The sequence below is a fragment of the Dromaius novaehollandiae genome, chromosome 10 (genome assembly GCF_036370855.1).
Source record: "Dromaius novaehollandiae isolate bDroNov1 chromosome 10, bDroNov1.hap1, whole genome shotgun sequence".
Taxonomy (NCBI): Eukaryota; Metazoa; Chordata; class Aves; order Casuariiformes; family Dromaiidae; genus Dromaius; species Dromaius novaehollandiae.
Genome location: NC_088107.1, coordinates 2032059 through 2059144, shown reverse-complemented (window position 1 = coordinate 2059144; position 27086 = coordinate 2032059). Strand labels below are relative to the sequence as shown.

Here is a 27086-nt window from a genome sequence, read left to right as displayed (position 1 = left end):
ATGACTTCTTTGATACAGATGATAGAGAGTATGAAAAACCCTTTAGTAAAGCTCTAATCTGTTTGTTTTTTTGGTTTTTTTTTTCTTTACTTTAACTGTGATGCTATTTATAAATCTAAATCTACATACAGAGGTCATTGGTTGGCTGAACTTAAACCATTTTACTTAGTAAATTTAATTAAGAAAATACAGTGCAACTCATAAGCAAATGAGTTTTTCCTAGTTTTAAACCAAACCACCCTCTTGAGTGCTGATTGCCTTGCTCGACCCCTGGTGATATAGAAACAGGCAAAATTAAAAAGGACATTAAAGCTTCATTAAATCTGAAACACATTTAGTACAGTGACATATCTGCAGGCTATTTCAGGGAAGATTACATACTCTTTGGTAAGTTTCTTAATTTATAATACCTTGACAATCTTGCAGGGGGGAAACAACTCTGCCTAGATGAATCGCACGATGGTTCTGGGGGCTGCAGAGCTGCCAGCCGATCTGCTCGTCACTGTGTTGCTTTGCTGGTCTCGGGCAAGAAGCAGCTTCGCTGAGAAACGCATTTCTTTTTTAACAACCGCTGAAAAACTAGTCCCTAATTTGTTTCTGATTCTTCAGAGCTCATTTATACACTACATAATTGTGTCCGGTGGAAAACTCTTTCCCCAGTTACTCCGCTGCCTTTGGAGTCACACAGGCAAATCCCTGCTGTGGCCAGTGGTGGTTGGGGAGGGAATTGTCAGAGAGAACGTAGATGCTTAGGTAGAAGTCATCACTGAGGCAGCAGTATGTTTTCTGTTTAAATAAGGTCTACAGAATGATGCTCTGTGCAGATACCTATAATTATCTTGTTATATAGTGGGATAAATATTACATTCCTATAGATCTGGAGCTATTGTAATGACTGTTCTTAAATCAGTAGCCATGGGAAAAAACAGGATTTCTTCTACTTCTGTTCACTGGAAAGTGTTTGGCATTTGCAGGTTTCCGGCTGTCACAGCCGCAGTGCTTCCTAGGATCTCAGGCAGCTCCTTGGAAATTAAGGGTGGTCCTCCCAAAAGGTAAAAGGACACAGTTAGTGTATTTTAACAGCTTCTGGTCCTTAAGACTGAGCATGACAGCAACTGTAGGGCTTTTCCTATCTATTTAGCAGTGTGTTTCAAAGCCTGCCACCAGCAAGTGAATCCCCTGTGGCTGGAGGACTGTGATGGGAGAAGCTGTGAACCAGGTGGAGGTGACAGAAGGGGCAGCAGTGAAGCCTGCTTAGCTTGGATTTCTTCTTTATGAGGATGAATTTGTTGTGAAGAGAAGCACTGAGCTTAGCACTGCACCAGAAACAAATCTGGAGGGCGGAATTCATCCCCCAAAGTTTACGGTCTAAGAGGCAGACCTGGAGGACAGTGCACATAAGAAACTAGTGGGGAAAGTTAGCTTAAATTATTTAACTTTGAAGAAGGTGAAGAGTTCTGATTTGTCTTGCCATCCTAATGTTGTTACCTTTTCCAGTGGTGAACTGAGCACTCCCAGAGGCCTTGCTTTTGCGACTTTTTAAGTCTCTTTTAAGTGCGATTCCTTTTACATACTGTAAATGTTGGTCTTATAAACCAAGCAAACCCAAAGATCCCCAAATGGAAGTCTACAAGCAAATCACTTGTAGATAGATGAGTGACACGACAGAAGCTTCTCCGGAAAAGGGTGCTCTGCCCTGTCATGCCGTGGCAGGTAGGGATGGGTATTCAGCACCGTAGTCCAGCAGCCGGCCGTAATGGCTCCTCCTCGGTCATTATGCAAACTCCCACTGGTGAGATATTTAGCAAAGACTGGGGTGATTTTTCAGAGTGATGCATGGAATTAAGATGTGCAGTTCCTGTAACTGTGATGTGTCTCTTCAGTAATTAACTGAATTATTGGACAAACTAAGTCTGTCTTTTCGAGCCCACTAACTTTCCATGTTTATAGACTCTTTACAAAGAATATCTCAGTATAGGGAAAGCTTTTTTTGAAGGTAGCTTGATCTTAAAAAAAAAAAAAAAAGAAAGAAAGAAAGAAAAAGAAAAAGATTGTTTCATTTCTTTGGGTTTCTGTTGCATGCCTCTCTCACACAAATACTTCAAGACCTCCTCTGCTTCTGTAGTGTCTCTTCCCCTGAGGATCTGGAGGAAGTTTACTGGGTTTGCTAAGGCTCACAGCTGAACGTCTAGGGTAGCGCCGGGTTTGGACTGCAGCCAGAGTTGCAGAAAGGGCACCGTCTCCACTGTTGCCTGGTACAGCACGTACCGATGGCCCATAACATGGTGGCTTAGACCCTCGGCACTGATGCCGTTACCGAATCCAGCCTGAAAATACCTAGTTTGTCATGCAGACAGATCAGTGATACTAGCACATCCATAACCTATTGATACACCTCCTTCTGAAGCTTATTAAGAGGAGGTTTCACGAATGTCAACTGTAGTGCAGCAGAGCTGGTGGGCCTGTGGCTGCTCCGTAGACTGCAGAGAGAGGTGGGCTTCTCCAGAGAGCAGTTCAGAACAGGGAGGTGACAGAGCTGCTCTGGCTACGCTTCTGGAGGAGGCTGTTTCCACTCTGAAAACCCTTGTCCTTCACTGAAGAGTAGACAAAATTACTTAAACCAGTTGTGTTTTACACAAATTGCTTCAAAGGTTCAGATACCAATCAGGAAAACTTAGTCTTGTATCAAGCATAGGGTTTATCATGTAATAATTATTAGGTATGACATTATGACAATAATAGTATTGTTAGGCCTAATACTGATACTAGTAGATACTCTAATAACACCTCAATTGACTTATAAAACAGTCTGGGCGAGATATCAAATTCATAACTTGTGTAATTGAAGATATGTTTGAAGAACATACGTATTGATTTGCAGATGCCACAGTCTTGCTCCAGATCCCACTCTCAGGTTCCTAGCTGGATTTGGTAGCAATAAGGAAACAAACCTCAGCTATATAACCCAGATTTTACTCTGAGCCAGTTAAGGAAGAACTTTGGGAGTTCAGTGCATGTTCTACAATACCTCTTCATTGCAGATAATTATCCGTAAAGGTTAGTGTTGCTGGCCTCACCATTGAGACTGAACTGGTTTAATTTAGAGTCCTCAGGAACTTGGGCATCAAGCAGTGTTACTAAGTGGTACAGACAAAAGAGCATGAGAAATGCAGAAATGTTCAGAAATGTAAAACAAGAGGTAACTGTTGTGAATGACTCCATTCTAAATACAGCTCTTCCTGTGTTCTCTGAATTACTGTTGCTGGCGTTTTCCAGTTTATACAATAGTAAGAGTTGAGTACTTTTCTCTCTTTAAGAAAATGTGCCCTCCATGCAAATCTATATAACTAGACAAATATTATTTCCTTTCCCAGCTTGCTCTTGGGAGGTTTCCATATCCTCAGGTAAGATTGTTCATTACTGCCGTTTGCCACTGTGACATTCATTCCTATGTATGAAGGTGCAGAGAGCAATTGTGAACATTTGAGCCACATACAAATAAATCTGTCCTGTTAAATTGAAAAGTGGTATCTTGAAGGAGTCATTTAGAAGTCTCTATTGATTTTTTATTATTATTATTATTTTCAAACTCTAGATTTTCTTTCCCTCGAGAGAATAAAAATTATGACAATGTTAATGATTGTTTTGTTGTGAGATTAAGGCATTTGCAAAATATTCTAGTATGTACAACAGTGCTTTCAGAGCCAGGAAGGTGTATCTACTCCTTTTTTATATTTTTATTTTTAATTTCAATTTTGAATAGTAGTACAATGCTCTAAAATGCTCCACAAATCAAAAGTATAATGTGAATGCAATACTTAAGAGGTTTCCAGATTCTCCATTTTAAGGGGATCAAATACTAGTGTTTTATTTAAACAGTGGCATTTTCTAACTTCCCACTGACTTAACTCAGTTTCATTGAAGCCAGCAGTCAAACTATTTCTAATTTCAGTGGCAGTGGGTAGGCCAATGCTGAGCACTGTATTAATGCATGATATTTTACTTTGCTAATATTTATTGTATGCTTATTCCTGAAAATCATGAAGGTTTAAAAATAACAGCCAGTCCAGAAATAGGTTTGATGGTTACTTTAAATTCTTATTGCAAGATGGATGTTAGAATTCATAGTAACAACTACTCTAGTTCTTAAAATTATTCTTTTCTGGGAGAGGGGAAAAAATGAAGTGTCCAAGGACTAAAATGAATTATTTGAATGTGGTTTTTATGTTTTCATGTTTTATGAACACTGTTTTCTGCATCTTGGTCTATATAGATCAGAGTGCCTGGAGGCATGTCTGATTTAAAGGTGGTGTTGGTCTGTGCTCTTTAAGCATCTATTAACTTGCTATTATTATGCAAATAACTGTTGTAATACACATACTAATTTATGCATGGTTAGATTATGCAGATGCCTCACAAACATGGTTATTGAATAATAGGCTGGGACTCATTCTCTCTCCCATTTTTATAAGCTGTTTTAAGCAAATTCTCCTGACACTTTTATGGACTTGTAAAGATTCTGTGTATGTAGAAATAAACTGATTTTTCACTTTCCCTTCTTGTATGGAAAATGTTTACTGACTGAAAGAGAGAGCTCTAACTGGTTAGCAGAACCTACCTTAGATATTTATCCATCTTTTTAAATGAGCCCTCTCCACTGAGAGAGGGTTGATAAGGAAGCTCTTGTGCTGAAGCGGCCTCCGTGCATTGGCACACTCGCGTGTGCTAGTTGGGTGTCTTGGTGTTCGTTGCAGGCGGTGGGTTATAGCGCCTGACGAAAACGGCTCGGGTGCGATTTAAGATGCTCCTCTGTTCACAGAAGCGTTGGGGCTTTGGGAAGGAAGTTGGTGTGTACATTATGTATGTGTCTATACAAAAACATGTTTTCTGAATTGGGAGCAAAACACAGGATTGCCAGTTTAAGATCCTTTTTGCTCTCCTAATTAAAAAACGGCTCTGGATTGTAAAAGAATATTTGGCAAGTCAGTAGTCCATGAAATTGTATATATTTTTAATGTAAAATAGTTGAGGAGGTGAAACTTTAAAATGTAGCTATTAAGCTTTGCAAGCAACTGCTTTTCATAAGGCTTTTTAATGTGAAGCATATGTATTTTAGATGTGTACTTTCATAGCTGGTCACAGGAACCGTTAGCAACCCATTCTGATTAGACCGGTAATTAGTTTTTGTGGTTTGTTTGCTTGTTTGTTTCTGTCTAAATACACGTTACGTCCGTGAGTAAGGGCCTGATTCTGCAGTCATTCACTTGAGTAAATCCTCCGCACTTCGCTGGGCTTATTCAAACGACTGGACCTAATCAGCTGCGTGTCCGCAGAATTTGTCCCTAAGTAACTCAGAGTTACTTCTCTCTGAAAGTGGAAAGTATTAGTATGTGTTTGAGAACACCTGAAATTTCCTGCAGATGAATGCTTGTCTCCAGCTGTAGCTGAAAAAAATGGGGCTTTCTTTTCTTTTTTCTCTACTTTTAAGACATAGACAAATGGTGCGTATAAATTCAGTTTAAATGAATAAGATTTATAGGGGGAATCATTGCGGTGTGGAAATTCAGGACTTCTGCAATATGCCACCAAGATTAAAGGATGGATGTTTTCTGGCCCTTAGTAGAATATTTTACTGATGGAATTGACTACTTTTCATTTTCCAAGTTCTATGAGCATTTATTTTGTTAACACTTATTTGTCATATTATCATTATTTAATCTGATGGTCACAATAGGGCCCTATCTTGGAAGCATTTGAGCATGCAAGCAACTACTTGTGTAAGTAAAGTTGCTACCATGCCTGTAAGCATTTAGAGTTGGTGTAAATTTTTTATCGTAATATGCAGTTCATTTCATCGTCTGTAGCTAAATGCCGAAGGTAGTGATTCGAACAAGAAAATAAGACGCAGTAAAGATTTGAACAAACTTTCCCAGTAGAAAAACTTTGCAAAAGGAAACTCTCGTTCTCAAAAAATCTCATATGCTTCTGAATTGGTTAATGCTTTTAGTTTGGAGGGTTTTTTTTTTTTTTTTCCCCCCTGGCATGGTATTGCAATGTGCTGTTACTTGTTTGCTGTAATGTAAAATTCCTTTTGGAAGAAGCAGAGTATGACGCTCATAGGATTTTCTGTAGATACAAACATAAGCACTTAAGGGTATATTCTTCCCCTGATGTGTTTGCATAACTCTATTAACACTAATGGGAATGGTGCACACAGACACACAGAGGAAAAGCAGACTCTTTTGAATAAAATTCTTTCCTATGTAAACATTTAAAAATGAAAGGAAAACCCTTTCACCAAAGCCACTCGCTAGTATGTAGTCTGGCTTTTTAAATAGTTGAAGGAGGAGCATAGGGGAAATTAGTTTCATATGTCTTTTAAAAGTTTAACCTTAATTTATATGATTTTTGATGGCAGTTTATATGTCTCTGTAGAAAGAACTGTAAAAAAACTAAAAGGCTACAGAACCTCACAGCATTTTCCTTTTCCCTTTATTATTTAATTAAATTTTAAGTTGGAACCCCAAAGATGTGCAGTGTCTGAAGAAACTCAAAGACGTACGGTTAATCATGTAGATCCACATTCAGTATATTATATAAAAAAAATGATGGGGGCAATGACTTGTTTAATGATAATGCAATTTAGGCAAAATGAAAAGAATTGCCCACTGAATATTCCCGGCTTGTACTCGAACTTTATAGCAAAGCAGTATCTTAAAAGCATGATACATCCATTAGGGAAATATTCCAAAGAAAGAGGCAATACTAAGCTGCTGAGGATTTAATCAACTGCAGGAAAGCGCAGATTATGACGACTGTATTTAAGACACTTTTGCATTTAGAGAAATGTTTTCCTTCCTTTGGCTATAGTTCCAGGCCTCAGTTAATAAATTTCATGAAAATGACCTGAAGTTTAAAAAAAAAAAAAAATCCATTCTCCCCTTCTGCCCCCTCCCACCCCACTTCTCCCCCCACCCCCAAATCTGAGCAAATAGTGCCCCTGGTATTGTAAAGCTTTGAATGTTTTCACACCCCATTAATTTATTACTTCTCTTTCCTCATCTTTAAATTTTTTTTTTTTTCAAAAAATTCAGACTCCCCGCTGCTACAGCGATTTTCATCTTGTTGTTAATTTTCCCTGCTCCATATGGAGCTCCAGACATTTCACCTGGAGGCTGTACTAGATTTTGCTGTAGTGATCGCACTTCCGGAGGCCAAAACTGTCATTTAAGGTTCCTGGTGCATCTGTCTACGCCAGGCTTTTCACTGGCACCGGAGAGTGTGAATAACAAATTGGATGCACCTGAGATTCAGATGATTAGTGTGTTTTGTGAATCTCAGCGACTTGTAAGCAGATAGCTCTGGGGGTGGGGAGGGCTAAGCAGCTACTGCGGGTGAAGCTGTGCTCACACCTTGCATTTGGGCTTCGCCGGGGAAGCGCGAGCATCCAGGCAGCCCGAGCGCGGAGAGAGCGAGAGTAACAAATATTTCATCCTGCCTTGTCATTGATTAGAAAAGAGCCTTTAATTTCATTTCACCCCATGTTGTGATTAATTTGCATTCTTTGTCAGAAGTTAATGGAGTTTTTTATGGTTCACTCTGAAATCCTTGAAGACATCAGAGTTGATCTGATGTTTATACAACCGCCAGCGGAATTTTTTCATTTGATTGATGGAGAGCTTGATGTTATTCCAAACGGCTTTTTAAGCTGTTTTTAAGAATTATTTGAATAAAATGCAAGCAAGATATTGTTATAACGATCAAGATTATCTGTTAAAAATCTGTTTCAAATAAAGAACATGATAAGTAGAAAAAAAGATCAAAAAGACAAGAGAAATGATGAATAGAGAAGATGATATTTGTTAAAATACATAATCCAAGTATCCAATAAGTTATTTCAAAATGTAGTGAAACTAAGAGAGACCTTATTTTAAGGTTTTTTCAATAGAAAGAGTTTATTTTTGTGGCATAATAAATAATGGGAAGGAATTAGTAAAGAATTTAGTTATAGTTAGATCCCCCCCCCCCCCTTCTTTTTATTCTCACAGCCTTTTCACCTTCATTTTACCAGCAGTGTGCGAACCAGAGCACTGGGGTCCCCCTCTCAGACAGACAAGACGGTCAGGCCTGTTAGTTCAACAAAACGATGACATATTGCTCGTCTCAATGAAGAGGCATTCTTAAATCCCAGTGCAAAGAAAACAGAAGTGGATAATAGGAAATTTTATAGCCCAAGAAAGCATTTGCTATAGACTAGCCATTGATTTGCTTTATAAGAAAATATACAGCCAAAAATCATCAGTGAAAGAAATTGTTTTGCTGCTCCTGTTAGTGGACGGTTTGTACTTTTAGCAAATCCCAGCATACGAAAAGCATCGGAGAGACGATGCAGAATATGCTGCGTGTCGTGGGCCAGATCCTCAGCCAGAGCAGATCAGTTCTGCTCCACGGAGATCAGGGCACGATGCAGACTTGCATCAGCTTTGTTACATAGCTCTTTTTCAGCAGGAATAGTTTTTGCAAATGCTTTCTGATTTCTGATACCAAAGCTATTTTTTGCAAGATTTTGTTTTTATTCTTTCATCAGCAAATTCTACCCTCGCTGCAATTTCTGCAAGTAAGATTTAATTATAGGTCAAAAAGCTACTATGCAAGCACTTCCATTTAAAAACAGATTAATTTGTGTGCTGTATCTTAGTTTGCTACATAATTGCATGGTTTTAAATGAAGTTGCTGCTTTCTGATCCCTGTATTAGCATAGACTAAGGTTCTTTTTGTTATATGTAATCTATACTATTGACCAAATTTGGCCTGGTTTCATTTAAATGTAAGCAGGTTGTCAAGAAAAAATATTTAGTTTAACTTGGCATGGAAAGTAGCCATTTTACTGTTGTTTTTTCAATTGGCAGAAACGTCATTTAAGCATTCATTTATTTTGTGAGAATAAATCGAGGCTTGGTTACAGCGTGTTTCCTAGTAAGAAAGAAATGTCTCTCTCTTCCACATACATCATTATATCTAACCATTTAAAAGGCATTAAATACTGTTCAAATACTAATGCCAAGATAGTGATTTTTCCCAATTTAACTATTGTACAGTACTTTAAATATCACAATTTTAAGAAAATATTTTTGCTTTTATAATATATTTCAGAAATTATTGATAAAGATTTTAAGCTATTTGCTCTTATTTTAAACTGTATCCATTTCTTAATATAGGTTTCACTGCATGTAGCATTAATTAGCTAAAATACTTCGGATACATTTTGCTTTATTACTTTTCTCCTTAACCAGAAATAAATTTGTACTTAGATTTGATTTGTCTATTAGAAACTTGTTGTACAATCTGAACAGAGTTTTAGGTTTTCCAGAGATGTTTTCTTTTTGGAAATGGAGAGATTTAATTAGCACATATTTTGCTGTTAGCTGAATAAGTATCAAGGCATATATACATTTTTTTATTTTAATCTCTGTGATTAAAAGAAAAAAAGAAAAAGTAAAATTTTTGCTCGAATAATATGCCCAAGCTTGGAAATGTAGGAAAATAGTCAATTTTGATTTTTAGAATATATTTTTCTAAGTGGATTCTCAGCTGACGATCTTGAAAGACTGTTGTATGTTGTTATTGCTTTCTACCTCTAACACGTCTGGGCAGCCCGAAGTCCTGGGGACGGTGCTGCAGCTGCGCCTGGGATGCCCGGGCGGCTTGGTGTCTGCTGCCACGCGTTGTCTTAAAGCTCATGCCTAGGCGCACTGACATCAACTTTAAACCTGTGAACAGTCCATTTTACTGCAGTGGGAAAATTAATTGCCAAAGATAATGACCCACAGGTGTATCTTTATGGTCAGGATACAAGTTTGTGTTTTCCCGTTAAGAGCTGTGGCACTATCGTCCTTCAGAATTTTGATCATTTGAATAAGAAAATTGCTTAATACAACAAAACCTTTTGTTCTTACATGCAGTTGTTATCTTTCCTGCCCTGTGAAGGACTGACTGTGCTGGGACCTTTCTGACTGCATAAGTTGAGCAAGATCCTGAACTGAAATGATGTTTGCCATAGGAGCTACCTACCAGAAGGGCAAAAGACATCCAGGAGGAAATATTGAAGTCTCTTCTAAGAGATTTTTGCAGATGTGTAGGCATCCCCTGCACGGGCTGGTACTTCTGTCGAATGGGAGATGTTCTGATGATGCTTGGAAGGAAACTTCCCTCCCAGGTACCGCTCCTGCAGTGGATGTCGCTGAATAACGTAACTGAATGTAAACTTACAGCCTAGGAGATCAGACTTTCCCTAGGAAGAAAGCTAGTAGTAGGTGGATCGATTTGGTTGGTTGGATATTTTAGGTGGCCATTTACAAACTGTCAGCATATATTGGATTTACTGAACATTTACATCTCTTTTCTGCACTCTGCGCAGGCTGTCCTGGCCGGGATGGGAATAAGGCATTGTTCCCCCCAAGAAATCCGGGAAGGGAATCGCAGCATGGAAATAAGCGGAGCAAGCATGGAGCACTGCTCTGCTCCATTTTGCCTGTTTCCTTACCAAGGCTGCAGCTGTAATGTCTCAGAAATGAATTGCAGCTCTGAGCCTGTCAGAGAAGTAGGAGTACCTGCTCCTCACGCATCCGTGAAGCTGTGAGGCACTTGTGGAGACAAACGTAGCTGCCCCGGAGTTTGCTCTTCCCTACAGTCATAGACTGGTAATGCAGGGCCTCTGCCTGGGTCCGAGGGCGCTGTTTCCAGCCCGCCCGGGATGGATATGCGGCACGTGAGACCATCCTGGCCTCCTCTGCTGGGTGGCTGTTGCTTAGGTGGGGAAGAGCTCTGTCCTCTGGATCCGGGGCTGGAATACAAGGGAATGATTTTGAGGGCCAGGCAGGCGTTTTCCTTCCAGAGCACCTCTTTGGCGGCCAGCTCCAAGGAGTGCAGCGCTGTCCAGCTATCCGTGTAGGCAAGTAAAGACCTAAGAGAAGGTGTTCATTGCCCAGTGTGATGTCTTTTATTGTCCAAACCCCCTCAACACTCCAGTGTGGTTAGAAAACTCCACTTGTATATCCAAATTGTTGCTTCTTTGGGTTATTTAAGATCCTTTAAGATGTCCCTGGAATTATGTTTAATCTTCAGGTATGGTATGTCATTCACAGTGATCACTATGGTTTTTGCAGATCATCAGAGAAAGCTCTGGATTTTTCTGGATGGGTTTCAGTGACAAGTGGATGTGCTGCTTAATGCTTTAATCATTGACATTTTTACATTACATTACATTACGTTACATTTTATTTTTAGTAATAGATTTTGAATCATTCCTGTGGCTTTTCTTTGAGCTTTCACCAGCTGACCCACTGCTCTCTGGGCGTTTGGTGTGCGGGTGCAGACACAACCCTCCTGTGCGACGTGGAAGAGGGACAACCCCATGCGTCTTTAGACCATACTCCTCTCTAGACATCCCAATAGGATATCTGTCCTTTTTTACATTATTCCTGCTCAGTTGTGATCAGCCTGTTCATTAGTGTCATCTAGGTTCATCCAGTATTCCTCTCCTTGGCAGTTGTTTCACTGGAGTTGGTAAACATGACAGTAAGCACAAAGTGGTTAGGACTGAAACTCCTTCCTTTGTTAGGAACTGGCCACTCTTTGTTCCACTTACAGCACATTTTGCGACACTTGAAACAATGTCGGAGATGGTGGTTTCCTAAATTTACTATCTTTCCAAAGAGGTGAAGCTCATGGGCTTTGCTTGGCCCCCATTCCTTCTGAGAAGAGGGATGTGTTAGCACCAGCATCCTGGTCGTCCTCCAGCATGGTAGCTGTTGTTGGCTTATTGTACTCCCCCCGTAATTTCAACAGTGTGTAGTTTTTCATGCCCAGTTTGTTGAATTGTGTTACTAAACTCCAGTAAACAGATTTCTGTGAGAAGTGGCTGCAGTTCAATGGTGGATGAAATAATCTCTCTCTATAAATTTGTTTGCAGACCTCTGGGAAAACCAGCACAATATAATTGTAAGAATATATTTAATATTAAGGTTTTTGTGAATTGTCTTTCTTTTTTCTTTTGAAAGTATCTTTTTTTTCCTTTTTGCTCTCTGTTCTTTGGGTGAATGAAGTTTGCTGTTTGCAAAATCCACAGATGGTGGGTTCTTTTCAGAAGTTCAGGAACAAATTAGGGAGTCAGGTCTTACTGGTTTCCAGTGCTTTGATGTGCTTCAGAAGCTCAACCAACTTCAAATTTGTAAATTTAAAATTTGTAATATATACCTGAAAAATTATCATGCTTTCATTCCAGAGGAGGAGTGAAAGTCACGATGGAGAAGGCCAAATGGAGATGCAGTACACTTACAAACTGCTTTTCTATTTCTATCAGGGCAGAAACAAAGCAAGTGTATGTTGGGCATTTGTCAGGAGGAGATGATCTTTGCTGTTTCTGCTGTTCAGTAAAATTTAACCCTCATTCTTAGAGATTAAAAGTAACTTATATGTTCTTTTGAAATCCACAATTGCCTGGATTCGGAAAATAAACGTTCTACTGTGAAGCCTCCCTTAAAAATCATAGCTGTATTATTTGTATATTTTTCTATAAAAAATGAAAAACCTACTAGCTTGAAAAGCAGTATATATGTAAAGAGAAAATTTGTTAACTGATACGGGAAGATCTAACCCTGGGTCACCTGCAAATCTCTCAAACAAGAGCTTCAGGGCAAGTCCTAATTCCAGAGAGTAAAAGCGAAAATTAAAGCTATAGCTAGTGACTTCTCTAAGTTACCTGGGGTGGATTCATTTGAGTTTCATTGATTGTGCTTGTGAATATAATGTGAAGGGGATGGTAGAGGTCTTCTCAGCCACTTCCCGTCCAAAGTGTCTCCATGGAGACAGAAATATAACCTGATGGTCTGTCAAAAGTTGCTTTTCATAACCAGAGGCATTCATTAAATAGTAGATGAAGTAAGAGGCAAACTTTTGCATTTTTAAGCAACCTAAAAAATGACATTTGGAGAATAGAGTAGTTTTTCCAAATGCCAGTGACTCTTCATGACCTGAGAAATAGACTGTTAACATGATAGATTTATTTATCATTTTCTGTCCTCCTTTAAATTCTAAACTATCATACACAGTAAATACAGGAGAAAACACAGTAAATATAATACAGGTTCAAAAATATCAAATTCTAAGATCTAATTCTGCAAATTCACAGACTTCCAGATGTAGAGGAAACATTTATAAAAGCTTCTGACCATCTGGACCATCTTTTAGTGATGGTTGTGTGAGCAGGTCCTGGGTTCACACGCACACGTTCTTCTTCATATGTGGCTGAGGGAGCAAATTAATGGTGAAAGGCTTTAAGTGACTTTTCTGAGATGACAATGATATCTTAATGAGTGCATCAAAGCCTTCCTTGATACTTTTAAAATGCATACTGTACCTTTCTCGTCTTCCTTTTAAGCAGATGCAGTTACATCACTGAAGTTTAACCTGCCTTCTCAACTTTTTGTCTCCTGGCACTGCATGAAAACCAGACTGTTGGGGAGGCGGGGGGGGGGGGAAGGAAAGGGGGCAGACAGAAAGATAAAACAGTTTATGTTAAATATTCTTAAACCTGTTCGTAATGTGCTATAAAGCTGGATATTTCACTTTTTCATGAACTGTGTGCAAGCAGCAAAGCACTGACTGTAAAGTTGTCGTCAGTTAGGTTTGTTTTATAGTTGCAGAGATTGTCCAATAATGTGGTCTTTGAAAAGGTAAACAACATAGTTTTAACAGTGAAAAATATGCCTAATATAAATACAGCTAAGTTCATTGCTGCTCAGAACTTGAAAAATATGACTGTAGCATTACATTTTCTAGTGGAGTTAACAGAGGAACACAGTGCAGCCTTACAAGCAATATATCTGAGACAGAGAAAATAGGTAATACATCTAACTCGGGAGTCTCTGTGGCATTCACATAGAGGAAAGCACAGTAGCTTTATTTAATTGAGAAAATGAATCAATTACAATGATGTTGCATCATCAAATGCAAGGGAAATAGCAGATATGTCATTACATTGGGTAACAGTGTTAAAAAGTAATTGAGTGTCTTAAGCATTTTGAATCAATTCCAGGTACTGGCACAGCTACCTTAATGCAAAATTTATGAAGATGATCTCAAAATAATATGTTGCCATCAAAATTGTGTAATAAAGCCTGGTAACAATGTGTGTGTGTGAGCGAGCACATCTCCCTCTCCGAAGCGAGGCCTGCTGCTCTCGTAGCGAGTTGTAATGTCACAGCAAGAATTTGGTAATACTTCTGTTTGTTCTGCCTTATTTTTATTAGAAGAATTGGCAGCTTTTATTAGAAATAATATTTAAAATCCTCTTCTCAAATTGGGTATAACTGTACCTCTGTTGAATTTTAAAATTACTATATACGATCCCACCTCTATTCCTTTTCATGACAAGGCATATTTTTCCAGTACAGAAATGTGACTGACACGTTAAATGTTTTGATGAAAAAATAAATCTATTCACAGGCACTGATACAAAGGAACTCAGAAGCATCTCTATTGAATACACTGAGTCTTATTTTGTCATATAACATCTAAAAGCGAGGTATAAAAAAAGACTTTTTTATATCCACAAAATATTTTGCTTGTTAGCAAAACTGCAAATTTATTCTGTTGACCTGTAGTAGATTGAAAATGACCATTAAAAATATATTGGGGTACTTCTAGCTATTTATTATTTCATTTTTTTCCCCACTGAAAAAATAGAACTACACGCAGAAAGTTTGTGTGTATATGTTTGCTGCTTACGCCATATGGAAAGACACATGCATGATGCCAGCTATTTTCTTGGTGCTGGTTTTCAGCTTACTGTATGTTGCATTTTACTACTTGTAAAGCATTACCAGAGGATCGTGCCTCTGGCTGGGTGGTGGGGAGAGCACTTCCAAAGCTGGTGGCAACCCTGCAACATTCATCATCGTGGCACGGTGCAAGCGAGAGCGTTAAATGGAAGGGGCAAGCAAAATAACCGGCATTGGAACAGGAGACAACGCTCTCGCTAAAGACCGCGTTCTGCTTGCGTTGTGGTTAGCAGAGGATTCGTGCGCTTTGCTTATGGGAAATACACAATTAACTTTGCACATCCATTAGAAATCATATGCATATATAAATTATCAGCCAAATGGTGTGTATGCGGTACCTGCGCTGTGTGATGCACTTAATTGTTGTATTGTAAGTCTGCCTTTGTGTTTTTGGTGATCACAAGGTGCTTTGCTAATATGGGCCAGAACATCTTGTAGCTCTCTGTAAGCAACTGAGAGTTTCATTGCTACAAACTATTAATCAATCTACCAACCAAACTGAGGATAAGAAATTCAGAAAGGCTGAGGCACAACTGGTAACAAGTCTTTCTTTTGCCATTTAAAAGGATACGAAGTTCATCAAACTTTCCAGCCTCACAGATGGCAATGCTCTACTTAGAGTCAAAGTAAAACTGGGTTGGAATATGTAAGAAACTTGGATAAAAGTGGAGTATTAAAGGCTTTTCTGAGTAGCGGCAGATACTTCAACCACATAATTAAAGTTTTCTTCACAAAAAAGGGATTGTGAGCTGACTCTGGCAGTGATCCAAAATTCTAATTTCTGACTATGATTTAATTTCAATTTTAAATAAATCGGTTTTTAATTTAAAAAGAGTGAGCTTCATAACATTAGCAATGATTGCAACATTAAGCCCAGTGTTCACAATCTAGCAATATAAAACATTATTTATATCTGAATCGTAAACAGCCTTTTGAAATGGATTATGGTTTTTCTTCCTATTCTAATACAACCTGGAGGGTACTAAAAAGTGTTGTGTGAAATTAACATTCTGCTGACTTTCGCCTATAAATGAGAAGCGAGCTATTAACATTTGTGTATTTTCATTATGTAAATTGTGTTAACACATGCCCACAAATTGCCACCAGCGATGCAATAATTTTCTCTCAGTGATCATAATGTGTCCAAGTGAGTCATTTTGATTATGACATGCTAATTACATATTGCCTTTTTTCAGATTCAGAAAAACCAGGGATCTTTAATGGTAAGCTTTATGAGTTCAGAAAAAAATTCACTTTTCTTTTTCCTGATGGCTGCTTCCTCTGCATGCTTGAATGCCTTGTTTTAAACTTAGCAAATTGCATTTTGAAGAAAATGCAAACCTTTAACTGCCTGTATTAGATTAGGTACCATTAGAAATAATAGAACATCCTGAGCATCAATGTTTTTATAAGAGTTTGCTGCTGTTGATTAATCTTGCTATATTTTATTGCATTAATGATTTTTTCTTTCCACTCCACTGTAAAGATATTGCATATAGGCTAATACTTTTTCCCTCTCTTCTTTCCATTGCAGCCTCTCCAGTTATTGCAGTGCATTGTTGATGAGGTGAGTCGCCGTCTTATGTGCTTTCACTCCTAAAGTCATTCCTAATGGAGTGGAAAGCTTATATTTTGTTTCCTAATGAAGCACAATGCCCAACATCCTCAGAGCACAAGTTGCCTTGTACAGCTTGGAGCTGTCGAACATGAACTGGCCTTGTCCCACTTTATGCAGTTTTTCTATTCTCAGTATTGAGTCTTTGAAAAACTAATTGTCTCTGAGGCTAGTCCTTTTAGCTATTTAGGCCCTAAAGCCTGGGCCTTGTCATGTTAGTTGATCTTCTGCATTTGCCAGATGAGTTGGAACAGAGAAATTAAAGTGGGAGCATACTTTATATCAGGCATACTTAATGCAGTTTAGAGAGACAAAAAGGGTATTCTGAAGAGGAGATAAAACTGCCATGTGAGGAGGAATGTATTTGAATGTTGTCTAGTGTTTTTTATTTAGTCACAAGGACAAAGTAAAAAGCTGAGATTTAGAAAATCCAGGTGTGAACAATAGCTTTTCAGCCATTTCGACTTGATATTTCTTCATTGAAACACTTCTGCAACTCCACCTCCCTCTTCAAACAGAGGTAAAGCAGGGTTTCCACTCTTGGCAGGAAGGCAGGGGGGTTCAGATGCCTCTCTCAAGGCAGGCTGCTGTGAAATTTGCTTTGTTTTTAGCTTGTAATAAGATGGTGCTGATAATTAATAAGTTTCATGAAGAAAAAAATTGCAACTTTAAAGACTTATCTCAATCTCTAGCAGAACTTCATTGCTGTCTTGTCAGATTGTAGCTGCTGGATGTTGACATGTCTAATGAGAATATTCAGCTAGTTTCAACCTATGCTTTATAACATGTTTGTTTAACTTGATAGGAGCTTGTAACCAGTGTGATGCCAAGCACCCTAACTCAGTTGTATCTTGATCTGTAACTGCTACTTGCATGGACTGCTAAACCTGCTGCTCTTAGCTGCAATGAACGCTCTTGTCCTTCTATTAGAGAATGACTTACTGACTTAGCTGAACATCCTTTAAAAAGTGACATTTGGGCCTTGACGGATGCAGTGAAATTAAAATGAACATGTATCCCTTGTGTAAAGGGAAGGAGTTCCCCCTGCCTTGCAAGCCTCCAGCACTTACAGTAGAAGCGCAGCAGTCAGCTCTATTGCCTGGCTGTTTATGATGGTCTGGGTCTTTGAGAGGTTTTTAGATCTTTCTGTTTTTTTCATCTTTTTCATCTGTTGTTATTTATATTAAGTTGGTCCTTGGATGAGGGACGGAGATTCCAAAGTGCCAGTGCTATATATACAAGTAACAAAAAGGCCATCCCTGTCCTAAGAAGGTTAAGTTGATGATGCTCATATTTTTATGTCTGTTTTGCTATTGCTAGATAAATTACTTTTAAATGGGCTAGTAGTAGTGTCTAAATCTAAGCTCTATATTATTGAAAGGAGCCCTAAAGGGCTGCACGATACAGTGGAGCTTCTTGCAGCTTTCACAGCTTTTCCTCAAGATTAGAATTGCTCCGGTGGTCTTGCTGATACTTTGACCACGGCTCTTGGTGTAGTGTAGTCCACAGACATCTGTGAGTGCTGTGCTAGTTTTAATGTTAGCATCTTAGTATTTACTTGTTTTAACTTATTTTATGTTCCAGGCTATGCCACTGCCTCATCATTCTCTGGAGCTGGTGGTTCGGAGTGCGCTGTGCTTGTAGGCATGCTGAGATTTTTAGGTTAGAGAGCATAGCTCTGTTGAAATTTCTTTAAGTGCAACTCACTTTGTTTTGCAACACACTCAATGTCTAAATGGAAGTTGCATGCCATAACCTTTAGAGCCTGGGGGGAAGAGTGGAATGATTGGCTCTGTAGTGTTATTTGCTTGGTACGTGTGTATCGTTAGGGCGTCATTTAATAAGATATATAGTGTTTAGATAGTGGCTGTCACACCTGGAAGTGCAAATTCTTGGCATGAGGGTGTCTTGGAGGACATTTATAGTAAGGGTTATTGTGTTCTAGCGCATGTGTAGCATTGACTTTAATAGATCCTTCTGCCCACCCCCAGCCCTGTCCCATATATAAAGACCTCACATCTCTTTAGCTTGAGACTCTTTTTTTTTTTTTCCCCAACTTTATATTTTGTAACATGTGACTCTTGAGGAATAACAGAGGGATCCACTTATTCAGCTAATTGCACTCTTTCTTCTGTGCAAGGACCTTTTGAGAGGGAGAATCTCTTTACTGTCTAGTACTGTACAGCTGCTGTTGCTGCCATGAGTATTAAAGATTAGAGATGTTTAGTGTTGTAAGACTGATTATTTTGGGACGAATTTTCCCCTCAGCTGTAGGCAGGTCCTAAAACTCGCAGGAGGCAGGAGCAGAGCCCCTCTCCTGCAGCTGCTCTGTACAGCCCGTCCCCAGAGGAACTGGCAGACACTGGTGCAGAATTCCCCACCTAGCTTAATGACAGTCGTAACTGCTAGGAGTGATGATCTGTAGCTTCCCCTTTCCTCCAAACAGATAGAGCACAGCAGTCGTCCCATAATGGCATGGGCACCTGGTTGAGCCATAGTATCATTGGATATAGGAGGAACAACCAGCTTCTGACTTGGGATCTCTGAGGGTGGGATCAAGCTTTCTCAAGGATCTCCCGTCCCCTGGTAGCTCCATGCCATAGTAATAATTTGCTGGAGTTGTTACAGTTGAAAGCTCTGGATTTTTTTTCTCTCAAGTCTCTTAATGTGTCTTTCCATGTGACAGAGAATAGTTTGGAGGTTTGACTCCTAAAACTGTGATAAAACAACTCCGTAGAAGAGGATGTTTCTTGAAATTGGGTCTTTGCTGGCAGCATGTTTGCCCCACTCTTTCCATCTGGAGTCTGGCTAAAAACTCCAGAACCTGATACGAGGAGAACCCAGAATTTTGTGTCTGGTGTTCCTGTACCTGATTTGTCTTTGCAGCACTACCTTTGCACAGCTTGGAGCTGTGCATATGCATCCAAGAAGGAATTGTATCCCCAGTGTCCCAAGCTGACTCCAGGCTTATCCAGAAAGATTGGGGAGGGAGCAGGACTAGCTGATACTAATGCGGAAGCCTTTCAGGCGGCAAGATGACCTTTAAATGGACCTGGAGTACCCAGTAGAAATGTTATTTCATATTTTCCATTATATAAGGCCTAAATTCAGCAAATCACTTGGGCATCCAGGTGTGCTTATCTTTATTTATAAAAGTATGTCAACAATGAGACTTAAGCATATACTTCGATTAATTCAGTGTTGCATTATCTTTGTGATAAACTGTATGTTTACGGATTTGATTAAAAATATACAAATAGATTAGGAAAAGAAGTGGTAATATCTCATGCTTTGGTTAGTGTGATCAGCATCATCATTTTAGGAAATGTGTTCTTGGGAGATGGAAAGTGATCCTGCTCTGTTTTTAACGTAAGAAACAGTCCAAAAAATGTAGGTTTTTTTTTCCCTTTGAAGTGCAATAAACTGAAATTATTACAGCTTGGTTTTAAAAATGATAAAACTAAAGTAACATTAAGCCCTTGGTTCTTTTTAATAGTTTCTTATTATATTGGCAATCATTGTTTTTTCAGAACTATTACACATTCCACCAAAACTCAGCAGTAATCCAGAAGCTAATGTTCTGTTCATTCATAATTATCTTTAATTCCTAAGATTTATTGATGACTGAACTACTTAAGAGGTTGCTTTTGTATGGCATAGGTATCCTGGACTTTTCACAGACTCTGTAAGGTGGTATGCTGTGAGTAAAAACTGTCCATGGAGATTTTTAGGTGTTCTGCAGCAGTGAGATTTTTTGGAGATGTTTTCCAAGTCACCATGAAATATATGATCATAGCAGGTCACTTTGGCAGTTTCAAAAGTCTGTTTTTTCATTCCCTAGGACTTAGATTTACTTGCTGAAATTCTGCAGAATAAGTGATTTGAGAAGCATTGTAAAGTGGGTCTGACAAATTTTTGGTAAATTGTGTTACTGGGTTTTTTATGACATTGGTTCTGGGTTTTTTTTTTAAACATTAAAATTAGTGCAAAGCATCGTGTGAGTAGGATATATGCCTGCCAGGACCTGTATTTTTTAATATGTGGTAACTTACAGTGAAATCTGATCCAGCTACAAATAAGACACGCTCATTTAAGCAACAGTCCTAATCATAGTGGCTTCTCCCACCATGAGAAGACTTCTGCTTCTGGTCCAAAGTTGAGCATAGAATGGTTGTTAATGTAGTTCATCCTGCAGTACAGCCAGCAATAAAGACAGTCTGCTGTTATTTGAGAGCTGAGAGTAATTTAATATTCTAGCACTCACTTTAGTTCATCTCCAACCCACCAAAATGTTATATGGAAAGCACTGAGCAGTGCAGATGAATCCCCACTGGGAAGGACAGGCATCTCTTGCTGTGTATGCAGTCCTTCCAGAAATGCTCCAACACGAAGGAGAGTGGAGTCCTGCTGGAAGCAGGAGCCATTCCTGGCTTGGAAGATGTCCTAGACGTGGCCCTGTGTTTCGTGATCATGCAGCCAAAGAATTTGCAATAGAATCTACTCACCAACAGGATCATGCTGCAAAAGCTCTGGGTGAATTAGAAAGAAAAGAAAAAAAAAATTGTTTCTGGCCTTTGCTCCTTAGATGATAACTTAGAAACATAATAGTACCCTAAAATAATGCTATTAATGTTGCAGACTCCAGAAGTGATACCAGAGAGATGCAGACCACCCAATTTGGGTTGACACTGAAACCTAAAGATTGCAAGGAAAATGAGTGTGCCGTTCAACCTCTCCTGCTGCTCGCAATCTCAGAATGCCTCCCGCAATTTTTTAGTTGACCAAAAGCTTAACTGTTCCCTACCCAGCCTCCAAATCTCCAGCAACCTCCCAGGCCACGTTTTTGTCCCAGTTATGTGTTGTCTTTGCTGATGTCTGCAGGAGTCGCTCAGTAAATCGAATTCCACTTCCAAACAGAGACTGTGCAAACCATGGCACTGATTACCATTATGCATTTGCCTTTTAATGCATTGGAAATCTCCTAGTTAAAAATGTAAATGAGGCTGCTCTAAATTTCCAATGTGGTAAGCAGTGGGTTACAGGGCTCTGTGACCCTGCAGCAAAATCTGGGTTTAAGTTTTCAGGAAAACCAGAGCTCTGATCATAGGGTATTTTTGTGTTTGTTGCAGTCAGTTGAAAAGTAGCACTGATTTTTGAGACTCTTCCAACCCATAGTCATTCACGTTTCAGTTATGCTGATGTCAAAATGTATGACATAGGAAGTTGCTGTTTAGTTGCATTCAGTATTCAGTGAAACACTTAGGTGATGGCAGGCTTGTATATGAAGATCCCAAAAGGCCAAACCCGACAGCACACTGTTTTTCAGCACATCAACTCTCCATCCTTTCCGTGCGGTGTCTGTTGGCTTTGCAGGTGTCCGCTCTATGGCAGGAGATAGTTAGCTAGACAAACCTACGTGGTGGGATGCATCCGATAGGCAATGCCCCCGGCTTAAGCAGCTACTTTGAATTTTCCTTAAGCTCTCCAGGGCTGTTTTGTTTGACCTTTATTTAGTTAGAGTATCCCTACTAGGAAACCAATTATTGCCAGCCCCTTGGGTGGCTGCTTTAAACTGGGTTTCACTGTACTGGAGCAGTTGTGGTCACAAGCGCTGTAGTTAAGCATCAGCTCTAGTTTCTAACCCCTTCTTTTTCGTAACCTGAAATAAATTAATTTTGGTTTGAAAGTTTCCATGGCTTGTCTCAGTATAATAGTGACTTTGTGTGTGTTTGTTTTTACTGTTTTGAATTATAGAGAAAAAAGGTCCTGTGTTTTGTCCATCAGTTTCAAGGACAATATTGGGGATTTGTGGAGGTCCAAATCTTAGAAACTTCACAAGTAAAGACTTTCAAGAGCAGATCCTGTTTTTACCAATAGGAGACAGCAACATCCAAAAATATGCATATTTTGAAGAGCCAAACAAAATTTAAAAGAGCTGTACTCATGAATCCTTACTCTGGCAGTTTCGTGAGTGAGTAGGGAGAAGCTTTCCATGAGTGTCCTGGACATTTCTGTTAAGTGCCTCCACGGAGGTAGTCAGTCTCGCAAGACTGTACTTTAATCTAGCTCAAGGACTTCACAAACTCCACAAATTGAAGAGCTCCTTTTTGTTTTTAAATTCGTAATCTAGAAACATTTAACAGCATCAGTAAATGCTAAAGTAGTGTTAGTGTTGAGCTATAAAGCATTTCAATGTCAATAAATTCTCAAAATTTGCCATGAAAAAATAACTTGGCCTTAATGCATGTGTCCTATATAGTTATTTCTATTCCCTTTTCCTGATAAAATATATCACTCTATTTATTGCTATGGCATACTCTTAAAAATTCACAGGATGCTCAGTTTGATCAAACAACACAATGAAGACCTTTGCCTTTTGAGTGCTCAATTTCTTAATTTTATTGTTGCGTCGGTGCCATGTTTTGCTAATTATATAGATGAAGTAGAAAACTTCAAAGGCTCAGGATTTTGTGTGTGTGTGTGTGAATTTCCTTTTAGATTTTCATGCATTGATTTAGGTGTATGGACAACTATATTTAACCCTGAAGATTTTTGAAGTTTTTAAGATTTACATGCAAGAAAGGTTGGTGTTAGAATATGCATGTGTGCCTGTGTGTACACATACCCACCATAACTGGTCCTGTGGATCAGTTGTTTTGGGGTGTACTTTTTTTGAGACAGAAACTATGACCTTACTAGTGTATGAGATTCAGAGACTTATATAGGAACAAGGTAAAACCACAGGTAGGAATTGCTGAATAATTACCTTTAGACCAACCTGAGCAAGAACCTTCCCAAGAGGGCAAGCTCATTTAATGGTTCCTAAAACTCAATCTTGTGGATGTCAATGGTCATGCTTGATTATTTGCAGCAGTGTTTTATGAAAAAAGCAATAAAAATGCATTGGGAGTGTACAGAGGGAAAAGGGAACAATAAATGGTTTTAGTTTTTCAATTGAGTCCCTTTGGTGCGAACAGGTAGAGGCTACGTTTCATGCTGCTGTGCCTTAGCTATTTGAAATGTGCGTATGTGTGTGTATCTACCCAAAACACTGCTGTGCTCTGCTGGCTTATGATCGACAAGAGACCAGCAATGAGGAGAAAAAATTCTTATGTTTGTTTTAGAGAGAAAGCAATTACAGTTACGGTTAAAGGATTAACCTGTTTTCCAGCTACCTGTGCTTATCTGCAAGGCCCTTCAGAGAGCCACACTAACAAGTGCAAAGCTTGGTGAAAGGTAGCAAATGGCATGTCGTACACTGCGGATTATTCCTAATGTTAATTACACTCTTCTGCTTCCTTCCTTGCCTCTTCCGCACTCTGCAAGACGGCTTCTAGTAGCAAATGCTGCCAAAGTGACAACCAAATAGCTCCAAGTATCTAGTGACTTATTACACCACGGATGTTTGCATGCGGTCTGTATGAATACAGGTTGTGCATACGCGGTATCCGCAAGAACTTGGGGAGCAGGTATAGCGCTGGCTGAGAGAACAGCTGCCTCTCACGTGATTTGAGGTGTTAAAGGTAGACTCAGTGTTTTGGTGGATAAAACACTGGCCTTTCGACCTTGGTTCCAGTCCAGCTAGAGATCTGGAAATAAATGAGTTTACTGCTGACACTCCAATCCCAGCAGACAAAACTTCACACCAAAATGCCCTCACATATAATTTGTCACATTTGGCATCTGCTACTAAGAAAAGAGCAAGAAGCGACCTAGCGCAGAAATGTAATCATCTTTCACCTTCCTGCTAAGGGGTGGGAGTATAATTGGGACAATCCAGAAATTCTTTTAAGTCTGGGCCTCTGAGCCACCTCCAGACACTGTTGTGTTCTGCAAAGCTGGTTGCTTGGAAGAATTCACCTGCCATAAGGTTTGTGCAAGGCTTTGAAGCAGGTTAGCTGGAAAGTCAATAATGAAATTTTAGGAGTACTGTAAAAGAAAGTTGTCCTTGCAGGAGTAAATCCAAACATGCACAATATTGTAATTTGCCGGGCTCACTGAAACAGCTCTTTAAGTCCAATGCATTTACTACTGGTAATTGCATCTGGCTGAATTTCTGGTGCATCTGAAATACAGTGTCTGAAAAATCAGATGGGGCAAAGAATTTGGCCACAAAGTAAAGTGCAACTACTGTACAAAAATAGGTGTGTTCTTTAAAAGCTTTAGTAAAAGAGATGTCGGAGTGCATGAACAGTCTTTAACCCTAGAGACTTTTTAGGCTGAAGTGATAAGCCGGAAATGCTTTGTAAAGCACACTATTTATTAAATACTGCCATTTCACCATTAATAGAGAAGTTGCAGAATAGGAGTGTCTGCCCGGAGGAGATGATAATTTCAAAGGCAGGGTGTGCTGGGGAAACCCAGAGGAGAGAGTAACTGAAGTTTGGTTTGCGCTGTTCTGCTAACTTCCCTCTTGTGGCCATAGAGCCATAGGACCATGGCATCTCCTTCTGCACAAACATTCACACTGAGGAAAGAGTATTGCAAAATAGCAGCATCTCTGGAGCTGTGGGGAATGGGAAATTTTAACCCTTCACAGAGAGGGAGTTAGCAGATGAGAAGAGGGGGTAAAACCTCCTTGCACCGAGTCTGGGGCTCTGCTGCGAATACCAGCTCGGTTGCCCACAAAGCGTAGCTGAGCCTTCTTGCAGCGTGCATGGCTGCACAGCCAGCGTTTCTGCTGGAGACGTGTTGATGACAGGCTGCCACTCTGCTCCGTGGTTGTCCATCAGAACAGCCCCCAGGAGCAGAGGAGGAGGTAGGAGGAGCATAGGCTTGATCTTAACACATAGTCGGGGGCTTTGTCATCACCTTCTTGAAGGTTTTAGGTAGAACACCCTGTATTTGCTTGTTTTCCTGTTACAGGGGGATTGTGGACTTCCATTTTGTTCAGAAAGGATGCAATAAAACTCAAACTTTTAGTTGTTTTGAAGAGTTGTGCCACCCTCAAGAAATATTCTGTTGGGGTTAGACCTCTGAAGGTGTGTAAAGCACGGGCTGTTTGGGTGTGTATTTCTGGTTGAGCTGCTCCTGAGTTTCATTACCAGAAGTGTTTCTAAGAAAAATAAGTAAATCAGAAGCTGTACCTGTTGAATTTGCTTCTTGAGTTTGTCCAGACAAACCTCCTTCCTTCCCTTTCCAAGGGGGACAGAAAGGAGGGGAAAGGTGGCTCATTCATTGTTTCCTTCCTTTTTGGGTTGGCTGGACATTATGCATTGCCTGCATGGCAAGAGCATTTCTGCTACTGCTCTGCTTAATGGGAGCAAGCAGCCCGAGAGATGTTTTTGGATAATAGATTTGAGGAGTAGCTGAGGCTAGTGCTCAGACCTGTAATTCAAACCCTTAGTGCACAGATGGGAAGGGATCAGTTGACTTCTGGACACACAGTTAGGTTGTTCATTCATTCCTTTGTTCAAATCTGTGAAAAAACCTGGATGCAGATAGTAATGTCAACACTCCCTTCGGAAGAGAGGGCCTTTGAAGGGATTGTCTCAGTGTACTTGTTCCCGTGTCTTAATTTCGATAATGTGACTTCCCCTAACTCCATGGAAGTCAATAAGGTCTACGCCAGAGCATTGGCGCTCCATAAATTAAATATTAGGAGCAGTGTTTGAAGCTTAAAGCCCTGCCTCCTCCTGCTAGCTCAGATTTTCTGCTGCTGTGCTTTTTTCTTTATGCCTGAGCACCTTGCTGACAAGTGCTAATGACAAAATGCCAAGAGAGGGTCCAGTCGGAGTTACCACACATTAAACATTCTGAACTTGTCCTTTTGCTCGTAGATTGTGCATAATTAATAATTAAACGGTTTCAGTTGTAATGGGTTGACCTTCTTGAACTGTTCATTATTCACAAGGCAAAGGCATCACTCAAACTTTTTTCCTATTGCCCTTCCCCATTCTCGCTGTATATACACATTTCGGCTGTTTCTGAGAATCAAGCTGACTGCTTCAGAAATCAGTGGCTGATCTTGTCTTCTCCTGCAGCTGGTCTCAGTTACAGAAATGTTGCTTGGATACTGAGGGCAATAGCTGGTCTAGGGAATAAGCTGCCTGCGGATGTAAAAGGTGATTGGTACCTCGACCCTTAAGACTGTGTTTGCAACTCTGCTACCATTTTATCAGGCTCGCCAATCTATAGATCTCCAAGGTACTGGTTAAAAGATACAATCTTTAATGAAAATGAAAGACCTATTTCTTAGTTTAGAATGAGCATACCTATTCCTCACTGCTTTAAAATCGTATGTGGTTTTCTGCTTTTTTTGCCTCGGCAGTGAGAGTTCAGCGTGCAGGTGGGTAAAACGAGGCAGGCCATCGGAGCGCAGATGGACAGTTCCTGGGGGTTATGTCAGATGGGTCTCCGTGTCTTATCACACAGGACGTGCGTAACAGTTCTTCAGTGTGGAGACGTGGTAGATGTGTGTAGCTGTGTTTTTTCATCGTATTCCCATCTCTTTGAGAGTCAGCCAGAGTTGTCATCTAGGAAACTTTAGGATGTGATACAGGCTGCATTTATTTTGTGTTGCTTTTGTAGATTCTTGCTTTATACGTTATATAACGATATTGTGATTGCTCAAGTTACAGAGGAAGCAATAGCAACGCTTTTTCTCATTGGGAGTAGCTCTAAGTACAAAA

At 39.7% G+C, this 27086-nt stretch overlaps 1 protein-coding gene across 2 annotated transcripts in view; it reads left to right on the top strand.

The window, feature by feature from the left end:
* Positions 1 to 27086, top strand: part of MAP2K5 (mitogen-activated protein kinase kinase 5) — a 144597-nt gene that overhangs the window by 89641 nt on the left and 27870 nt on the right. The window contains exons 17-19 of one of the 2 annotated variants that reach the window (XM_026121700.2): positions 3375 to 3404; positions 16037 to 16063; positions 16375 to 16407. In XM_026121700.2, the coding sequence (XP_025977485.2) occupies positions 3375 to 3404; positions 16037 to 16063; positions 16375 to 16407 (90 nt within the window). The remainder of the gene's footprint in view (positions 1 to 3374; positions 3405 to 16036; positions 16064 to 16374; positions 16408 to 27086) is intronic. The other variant, XM_064517849.1, reaches the window with a different exon arrangement.